This window comes from Leptonychotes weddellii, unplaced genomic scaffold (assembly GCF_054177405.1).
Source record: "Leptonychotes weddellii isolate Sample4059 unplaced genomic scaffold, ASM5417740v2 HiC_scaffold_6218, whole genome shotgun sequence".
Taxonomy (NCBI): Eukaryota; Metazoa; Chordata; class Mammalia; order Carnivora; family Phocidae; genus Leptonychotes; species Leptonychotes weddellii.
The window spans coordinates 1-10,362 of NW_028030861.1; the positions used below are offsets into that span (position 1 = coordinate 1).

Genomic DNA, 10,362 nt, shown 5'->3' on the forward strand with positions numbered 1-10,362 from the left:
AAAAAAAAAAAAAAAAGTCCAGCTTCTGCTGTCCCATGATTGATGTCAGCAACCTCCACTGCCATCCCCCCGTCCCCCACCCGTCTCTGAGGTGTGCCTCACCACTTCGGATGACACAGATCTGTAAAGGAGGGGACTCTGCCTCCCAAACCAGGCAGTACAGAATCTACTGCCTTGAGGGCTCAAACATTTTTATAAGAATCCACCCTACAGTTGATTTTTGATGTAAAAACACACACTTACGCACAACCTACTATTTTTTTTTTTTTTTTAATTTTAGTGTGGGAACTTTTAGTCTGGGACTAGTTTTCTTCAGATTTCTAAGACTAAAATATACATGACTTCATCATCACTAGAATTCCTAGATAAAAAGATCATTCAGGATGGCTTGGAGTGCATGAACTTGAATGTTTTAGAGACTCAGTTGTAGGCCGTCTAATGCCATTTTGTTCATACCAGAACTTTTAGAAATTAGCTTATAAAGCCATGAAGGCAAGCTAGAGCTTTGCATGTGGCATGTGAACAATGTATCTGTCCCTAAAGAACTCTGGTTTCCAATAGAATATTTCCAAATAAGTAAAACATTGAGAACAACTCCTCAGTGAAGAGAGAAACGGCAAAAGAACATTTTTATTATAAATTTAAAGATATGACATGACAACTATATAAGACACACACACATATAACTTTGTAATTGTTTTATCTCAGAATAAATATTGAGGGGGAATTGGAGGAAGATAGTCAAAAAGTACAAACTTCCAGTTATAAGATAGATAAGTATAGGGGTTGTAATGTACAACGTGATGATTGTAGTTAACACTGCTGCATGCTACGTTTGAAAGTTATTAGGAGAGTAGACCCTTTTGTGTGTATCTGTATGGGGTGATGGATGTTAACTAAACTTTGGTAATCATTTCACAATATATTGGAGTCAAGACATTACGCTGTGCACCTTAATTTTATACAGTGCTGTATGTCCATTATATTTCAGTAAAACTAGGGTGAAAAAATAAAAGAGAATAAATGCTGAAAACATTTACTAGAGGGAGATAGTATTACTGAAATATCAGAAAAAAATATAATAAAGGCAAATAATGCAAAAAAAAAAGGCAAATAATGCAAGAAAAATAAAAGCAATTAGGAAATCTTCGGTTGGGGACACTGCACAAACACTTCATAGTCTAAATGAAGAGAATTAAAGATCTGGAAAATGTTAAGTAGTTGATTAGGCATAGGGAATGAGAATTCATTTGACTCTGAAGCTGGAAACACCTTCCTTAGCAGCTTAGGAGTAACAGCATTAGATCCTTAGAGAGGGAAGAAAAATTCTAACAAACATTGTGACTGGCATTGAACATTATTTGGCTAGTCATGATACCACTAAGACTCCTAAAAGCATGCGATCTTGAGTTATGAAGATAACTACCAGGAGAACTAAAACTAGAAGAGTACAGCATAGGGAATATAGTCAGGAATAGTGTAATAACATTCGGTGACAGATGGGGACTACACTTTTCCTGGTGAGCACTGCGTACTGTATAGAATTGTTGATTCATTGTGTTGTACACCTGAAACTAATGTAACACTGTATGTTAATTATACTTCAATTTAAAGAATTAATATATTAAATAAACGGATACATTCACCAATCCAAAGGAAAAAAGAAAAACCGAGGAGACTGGAAATAACTCTTCTGTTACAATATACATATATTTGTATTAATTTTTTTAAAATTCTCCCTTAATATTTTGCATTTTAGCTGTTTTGAGAGGATTTGCACCGAGAAGGGTTCTCTCTTAACAAAGGATTTGGAATAAAATTATATTCTCAGTCATAAATTCGGTGTTGCATTAATGATTCCGTAGTCCGTGACTGTTTTCTAGCTGAGGCCCAGGAAATATCACAGTACTAGCATTACTTAGGATTAGGAAAAGCAGCTAAGAAGCACTGGATCCCATTTGCTTTTGATATTAACCATATGGCACCAATAAATGATATTAAACTACTTCAAAGAAAAGTTAAAAGTCCAAGTTTCCCTACCCCTGCCGAGTTTGCTATTAGTTTTATGTCTTGAGTGCTCTGCCCTATGATATTTTGCTTTCTTGTTTTTACTACTGTTTAGTTAATAAAAAGTCAGAGTAGGTCATCAATGGTGTTAAGCTGAAATGAGGTGGAAAAGAATAAATGGTTTCAAAAGTCGAGGAGTATTAAATTTTTTACTTTAGTGGTGATTGATGGGCCTGTTCAGCATCCAAAGATAAATACAGGCTCACTAAAATCCAGCAAGTTATATTTGACTCTTTTTGAGCTTCACTACTTCTAGAGAGATTTCTGTTTGATCACAGAATTCCCTTGGAACCCTGAACTTCTTAAAACTCACTTTTTTCCCCCCAGTTTACTAAAGCAGTGAAACACTTTGGGGAAGAGGCTAGCAAAATCCAGCCGGATGAGTTCTTTGGCATTTTTGATCAGTTTCTTCAAGCCGTGTCAGAAGCCAAACAAGAGAACGAAAACATGAGAAAGAAGAAGGAGGAGGAGGAACGCCGTGCTCGCATGGAAGCCCAGGTAAGAGAATGAGGACGTCAGCCGTTTCCATCTCCTGGAAGTACCATGTACCAGTGCTGCCTCTCCTTGGTGTGTAGATGGAGCTGTGATGTGCCTGCAGGAAGGAGGGCATCAAGGTGCTCTCCTTGGTGTGTAGACGGACCTGTGATGTGCCTGCAGGAAGGAGGGCATCAAGGTGCTCTCCTTGGTGTGTAGACGGAGCTGTGATGTGCCTGCAGGAAGGAGGGCATCAAGATGCTCTCCTTGGTGTGTAGACGGAGCTGTGATGTGCCTGCAGGAAGGAGGGCATCAAGGTGCTCTCTAGAATGCTGCTCGGAGTTTAAATCAGTGTAAGTTTCTCTTGGGCAATCTGGCAATGTATATCCAAAGCCTGAAAAAATATATTTCTACATCCTCTGACCTGGAGTTTCATTTCTTAGAAGTTATTCTAAAGAAATAATCATAAGTTTGCCCAAAGAGAACAGCAGTCTTTATAATAGCCCTCACATGGAAACAACCTGAACATTTACCAACCAGGCATTAGCTTCAAATGGTACAATAGCTACATAATGGAATATTTATTCAGTCCTTTAAAGTCATGTTTTCAAAGAATATTTAGTAATAAAAGAAAGCTAACAAAATTATTTCTATGTGAAATCTTTTTTTTTTTTTTTTTGGTAAGGTAAGTGTTAATAAGGAAAATGATAGTGGTGGGGTATACCCCCAGCACGTTCACAATGGTTATCTCTTAACAGTAGGATTAACGATGATTTTCCCACTCTTGTTTATATGAATTATCTAAATTTTCTATAATGTACATGTATAATTTGGCTTTCCATAAACTCATGTGTAGCAGGCTCCAGGCATCCACAGGAGATAGAAGCTGAGCCTTTGATGTGAGGACAGTGGCCCGATGAGCATTTGCTTTAGTCTGTCTGTACCATCAAAGAAACCAGTATTTGGGGTCTGTTCAGTGATAACTTCCTGGTTCCATTGTAGCAACAGGAATTGCCTCGATTGCTCTTGTTTTAACTAGAATATCATGAGGTTTACCTAGATTCTAGATGGTGAGTGTCTAATCACAAAGTAGTGGTCATCTTTCTTCATTATTCATTGCTTCTACAATAAGACCTCAAGTCCCAGTTCCCCCTCTCTTGTGAGGTCCGAGTGGCTTAGCAGCTATTGGATGCAAATGGGTTGATGTGACTGGAGTATGGCCATACTTCAAAGACTTCATCTCCACTGAAAACAAAACAACACTTTGACACTTCTGTAAGAGGATGCTTTCTATTTGCAGCTCAAAGAACAACGTGAAAGGGAACGTAAAATGAGGAAAGCAAAAGAGAATAGTGAAGAGGGTGGAGAGTTCGATGACCTGGTTTCAGCTCTACGCTCAGGAGAAGTATTTGACAAAGACCTTTCTAAACTGAAACGGAATCGCAAGCGTATTACCAACCAGATGACGGACAGCAGCCGAGAGAGACCAGTCACAAAACTTAATTTCTAATTTTCCTTGGATACTTTTTTAGAACGCTCATTAGCAGCCCTTTGAAGTGACTAGAACTTTTCATTACACTGCCTTGCAATCCAAACAGTGGCAATTTCTTCCTTCATCTGTGAGTGAATGCGTGAATGTATGTGTATGTAAATGTATGTGTACATATATATTAAAAAAATGTATATAGAAGTCTGAGTGTTGTCTGGAGACCTATATGTATGGTTAAAAAAAAAAAATCTATGTTAATGTATGTGCTCAGAAACCCTTTGTGTATGCATTCATAATGAGTATGGCTCATTTTCTTCCCCTGAACACCACAGCTATTCAGAAGCACAATGCTATCTCCTGAAAGAGATGACAGAGACGTTCCCTAGAGTAAAAAGGAAAAACAAAAGCAAAAAAAAAAGAAGGCTTGAGAAATATTTTATGGTTTCCAAGCTTGGTATACTTTGAAATTATTTTCACTGGTGAAACTGGTGTTGGAAAAATATAGATTTAAAATGGTTTTTGATAGTTGACGTGACACTGGTGTAGCCCATCAGTGACTGATAGGACCAGCCTAGAATTTCCGACATTGGTGTGGGGGTGCAGTCTGTAAATGTTTATTGAGAACATCTTGCACACAATCTGAATTATGTAGAATGTCAATCAGACTCTTTTTTTTTATATATTTAAAACTTGGGCATCAATTTTTTCCCCCCTAATTTCATCGAGTTCTCTGCCAAGCGCTCTTGAAGATTTCTTTACATTGCTTTTGAAAAGAACACTATTTATCTGAATGCAATTCATGCTCTTGTTAAAGAACAAGGTTGCCAGAATGTGCTTGTTGTTAGAACAATAGAGATATATAAACTTTAAAAATAAAAATTTCCCACCCAAGACCTAAAAGGAGGGATTCTCTGAAGGGATAAAAATTATTTAAAATTTTTTATGGGGTGCCTTTTTTTTCTTTTCTTTTCTTTTCTTTTTTTTTTTCCTATTTTGTAGGACAAGCTGCATCTTCTGTCTATATGGGTCTGGACTAAAGGACACTTAGTGAATGCACAGAATGTCAACAACACCAACAGAGATGCCAAGATCTATTTATCTCTAAGTATGTTTGAAGTGGTTTGTTGTTTATATGTTGTCATTTTAAATTGTGTGTCAATAAAGCTACCTGTAAAATTTCAGTCCAAAAGATAAAGCTCTCAGGGAGAAATGAATAAAAACAATGAACATTAGAAAATAAAATATAGATGCTTACCATTAACCTACCAACTCTTAATATCCTTAAATTATATATAAAGAGGACTGTTACTTTTTTTTTTTTTTTGGCTTTGCTTTATTTATTTGTAGTGGGGGAGGGGGGCTAAGATTCTCTCTTTTCTTTCTATCAATCCTGTTGTGGTTGGGTTTCCTGTGGAGAGAGTAGTTTGTCCTGTTGCACTAGAACATTATTTACTCACTAAATTGAGTCTTTCAGTCAATTAACAAATATTTATTAAACACCTACTATGTGCCAGGCTTAGTAGGGCTACAGTAATAAGCAAGACAAAGTCCCTGCCCCCAAGGAGCTTATGTTCTAATGGGGATAAAGGGGTGAATAGAATACCAATATGCGCTGTACAGGAATCATGCTATTTAAAAATGATCTGTATAAACTATAATGCTTAGTGCAGATGGCAAGGTCTCTGCACTATGTGAAAGCTGTGAAATAGTGCTCTAAGAGTTGTCAAGAGCAGTGGTTTTACATTTTTTTCCCCCTCATTGCAAGCTTAGAGACTTTCTACCCATTTTATGGAAGTAAATGACTCTAGCTAATAAGGCGGTCATAAACTCACAGCAGAGGTTGTGCTCCCCAGCCCCTAGTAACCAAGGTCTGCAAATGCACCAGGTTAAAGGTGCAGACAGAGACTGCTCCAAAAGGCTTGAAGATTAGGAATGGGCGATGATGGTGGATGTGTCTATTCCTTAACAAAAGTGCCTCTATCTTCTTTTCTATTTATAGCAAGAGAAATTTGGTCTGGCTCAATTTTGGAACTGTATTTTGAAAATGGCTTTGTTTTACAGTTTAAGGAATGGACAAGTGGATGGAGTGTCACATAAAGGAGCAAGCCCGTGTAGTGTGTCCCTCTTGCCCTTTGTAATCATCTTCATTTTGATACAGCCATCCTGGTAGGCCTTACCATATCCATTTTTGGTTTCTTTCCCCAAAAGCTTTGTGCAGGTAATTCCATGTGCCATTGTTGAAAAAAAAAAATCTACTTTTTAGATTGGTGCTGGTGTAAGTAGCCACTTTTCTCTCTTGGGTGTGTATTTTAAAGTTTTTTGTTTGTTTTTTTAAATTAATGCCAAAAAGAAAGCATTATAATTTGTAAACTTAATTACATGTCTTGTATCTTATTAGCTTAGTAGTTGGAACCTCTTAGTCTTTAGGTGCAAGACTGTTGTTATAGTACCAAGAAAAAAAATGTTGTATGTGCTATGAGATTGTACTTTTTTTTTAAAAAGCAATATGCAATAAAGAGACGAATTCATTGGGTGTATGTATATGCTCTCTGTGAGTTATTAAAACAGCATTATCAAACTTCTTTGTACTTTGCACTATTAAATATTGACAATTGTTTGCTAAGTCAAGAATATATACATATTTTTTAGCTTGTACATACTGGACCTAGAATTGTACAGTTTTTTGCTATGGTAGCATTCAGTATGTTCACAGACTGATATATGCTACCTCTTTCTGTCACTTTTCTATAACCTCTTTGTATGACTCCATAGAGTTACAGTTTCTCAGCATGGCTACTGGTGAAATTATTCAACTGGTGATAAGAATGTCTGGTCTCAAGAATCAAAATTGTTTACATTTTGAAGCATTTCCTTTTTTAAAATTAATTTATGATATAGGTCAAGATGAGAAGTATCACCTGTGCAGAACAAGGGATGTGTATTATATCCTCTGAAAATTGGGGCTTTTTCTTGGCCCCACGTTGCTTTGGCTGCCTGGCCATCCTCAACCCAATTTGAAGTCAAGCTAAAAACAAATTGTCCTGGTGGTTGATAGAGGACCTAAGCACTTCTGATCTTTGGAATGGACTCATGATGGTCTTAAAATTGCCAACTATCTTGTATTTCATCTAGTCCGTGGGTACTGCTTGGTATCCAAAGACGACGACTATTCTCTTATGGAGGGCATTCAGATGGGAGAGAGCTTTCTGCATGGTAGACAGTTTTTTTATTCCATCCCATAAACTGAACGTACAATTACCAATTTGTACATTTGGGTGTGGAGCTGTGTACAAAACCACCTAGACCCTCAGTTGCTCATGGAGTATTGATAGAAGTAGAGAAAAATATGAAACTTTCAGATCATTACATTTCCTTTTACGTCTTCAATTTCTCCTAAAAAAATCATTGCTGGGGGAAAATGTACTTCTGTTAAAGGGACGAAGCTACTTGAACCCTCCAGGACTTTGCTCCTTTTCTGTAACCTAACATGGGTTTATGTGAAGCAAAAGGTTAATCTTCATTAAACTAGTTTAAACGCAGTTATTCAAAAGATCAAGTTCTGAGTTTTCTGAGTAGGTTTTTTTTTTTAATAACATCAGCTGTTTCCTACCAAGTAGTAAACCTAAAATAAGAACTCCCAAGGTTTAACAGCTACTTGATACCATTCAGTTCCAGATCACTAGCTAGCTTCAAGAACCACTGGACTGTGTGTAGATCTAAAGTCAGGGTTCTAGGGTTTTTTGCATCCAAGTCATTTATAGACCATCACTATGTTGGGCTAGGTGCCCATTTTTTCAAAGTGGTGTATATATTGGTTTGTCTCTATATCCCTGTGCCCCTGTTAATATGAACTCTATTGAAGTCTAAAAACCTGGTGAGTCTACCATTAAGAGATGGCTTAAAATCTATAGTTCTTTATCTTGGAGAAAGTTTGGAACCCCTGGAGGAAGGAGTTTCCTGTTTATAAGGATTTTCATGTTTTTCATAGCAAAGACCAATCAGAATTATTTTTCACTGGTCTTGGGGGGAAAACCTCGATCTAACCTTTGGTCTTTTCCCTGACATACTTTTGTCTACTGCAATCAACTATGTTTCCATGGTGTCAAACAAACAACATGAACATAGGATTGCACACTAAGGGTTTTTGACAAAGGAGATCCTTATTTTTATCAAACCTTGATACAGTTTTCTTCCCCCATGGGAAAAAGAGAGATCCCCAAGTATAATTTTCTCATGTCATTTACATAAAGTATTTGTTTTTTATGCTTCTATGCCTACAGTTTCTTCTACTGGAAGGAGGAAGAAACAGTTCTATATTGGTCTTCGGTACCATCTCCCATTTCATTTATACCCATTATGGTCATGTGGGGACATTGCTATGGCAAAGGAACCTGCAGTCCCCCCACCATGGGATGGTGAGCATCTCTTGTTAGTGTCCTCACCCCATTCTCCTACCCCCACCTCCAGTGTAGAGGAACTGCCCTGACTTTCCTGGGATGGGAAGGGGTGCCCGGAGAGGAAGTGATTGTAATGCTGAGCAGCAACTCAGGAAGATGGGCACAGGGGAGAGAAGGAAGTGTCTCCACCAGCTGCTTAAAAAGAGAAAAGCCCGTGTGTGGATGGCCAAGACACTTCCCTACCAAATCAAGTCAAGTTGCCTTACTCCCTTTTACATAATCCTCTTAGCTAAATTCCCTTTGATGATTTATTGTGCCCTTTGACTTCCCCAGTTCATTCACATCCATGTGTATCACCCTATGTGTAAAGCCCAACAGGGTAGCTTCTCACACTTCCTTGGACTTCCATTCAGACCACTACCCTTTGAGACTTCAGCCCTGTCTCTAAAACCTCCTGATTAACTCTTACACCCAAAGGATCTTGCTGTCCATTCCTTAACTCTTTAGAAAGCAGGGGAGTGGAGGTGGGGGGTCAGAAAATCACTAGTAATCTAATTCACACTTAGGCAGTTCAGATTATAAGCCTTTAGGATTTCCAGTTTGAGTTTCTGCAAGTTGACTGTCATCTGAAGGCTCACAGGAAGAGCCTGTCCTTTTTCTCTCGGTCTTTCTTCCCTCAAACCTCCACCGTAATAAAGACTTCATTATTAAGAATTCTCTTAAAACACCTTTTGCAGAAAACAGCTCTCCTACTGCCTTGAATGAGATATTTCACCCTGAAAAGCAACAGCTGTTTAGTGACCTGACATTTTTATGGCTGGTGAGTTCACACTAAAAGGTTGGACTTCTAACGTCTGCTAGAGGCGTTGTTACGAGTGGGGGTCCCTGCTAAAGGATTAATGCACGTAGGAAAGGAGATTCTCTTACATGACCTGGGGAAATGATGCTTCGAGGGCAATTAGCATTGACTTTCTTTCAAAAGAACATGCCAAAGGTGACCCTCATCATGGACTTTTCCACAAGAATGTGGCAAAGGTGAGCCTGAACAATCCTGAAACTACCTATAGTCATTAAAGGATTCCCCGCGGAAGACGACTGCCAAGTTCCCTTGCGCTGATTTCTGAGCAACACCAGCACCTAAGAACTCACTTCCAGAGTTTGTCTGTTGCCATCAGATGTGAGCTGTAACCCTAGGCACGTCTCCCAAACACCTTTTTTGGGAAGTTCCAAAAGTTCCGCTGCAGGATGTTGTAGTCCTGCCTCTGAGGCTCGAAGTCCCTGGGAGCTAGGGATTCGCGGCAGCCAACTCCCTCGCTGAAATTAAACCCACTTCTCCTAATTGCACAGTTCCCCAGCCACAGCCGAAAGCAGAGCCTCTGCCCTGGCTGCGTGGAAGGAAAAGGTGGAAGGTCAATGGCTGAGGGCGGATTCCATGTCAGCAGCGAAGAAGCTCACGTGAGGGCTTCCTTTTGTTTTACCAGGTAACTGTGGTAACACTGATCCCTAGAGTCCCACCGGGTCTGCACCAACACCGCTTACGTGCATTATTTAGTCAGAAAATCAATGTATATCATCAACGGGGCTTTTCCCTGGAGAGGTTGTGGTAACCCAGGAGGAGTGTGGTTGGAAGAGGAGGAAGGAACAAATCAAAGTGAGTGGATGGGCCCCGCCGGAATGCCGCGTTCTAACAGGTACTGCCTTGTAAGAGCAACTCCGACAAAAGAAAATGCATCCCAGTGAGGAGGTTTAGAAACTGACTCAGAAGCATCCACTGACAAGAAACTTGAAGCCTGCAAAACCCATTACTAAGGCGACAGGACAGCTGGCCTCGTATCTGAAGAGGGCGAAGACTTATTCTGCCTACACCAGTTGGCAGGGCTACAACCAATTGGTGAAAGTCACCAACAAATTGAGGTCATCTTTTTTTTTTTTTTT

At 39.0% G+C, this 10,362-nt stretch overlaps 1 protein-coding gene across 1 annotated transcript; it reads left to right on the forward strand.

The window, feature by feature from the left end:
- The first annotated feature begins 2,080 nt into the window (after window positions 1-2,080).
- On the forward strand, window positions 2,081-6,567 carry LOC145719675 (disheveled-associated activator of morphogenesis 2-like). The gene is made up of 2 exons (XM_081811196.1): window positions 2,081-2,565; window positions 3,842-6,567. Exons 1-2 carry the CDS (start codon window positions 2,515-2,517, stop codon window positions 4,049-4,051), a joined length of 261 nt encoding a protein of 86 aa, XP_081667322.1. The 5' UTR covers window positions 2,081-2,514; the 3' UTR covers window positions 4,052-6,567.
- Window positions 6,568-10,362: the final 3,795 nt, after the last annotated feature.

What these genes read in the sequence shown, in the direction of transcription:
- LOC145719675 (XM_081811196.1), top strand. Translation starts at nt 2,515, where the DNA reads ATGAGAAAGAAGAAGGAGGAGGAGGAACGCCGTGCTCGCATGGAAGCC. An exon ending in GTGCTCGCATGGAAGCCCAG is followed by an intron (nt 2,566 to 3,841) that starts GTAAGAGAATGA and finishes TTCTATTTGCAG; the next exon opens with CTCAAAGAACAACGTGAAAG.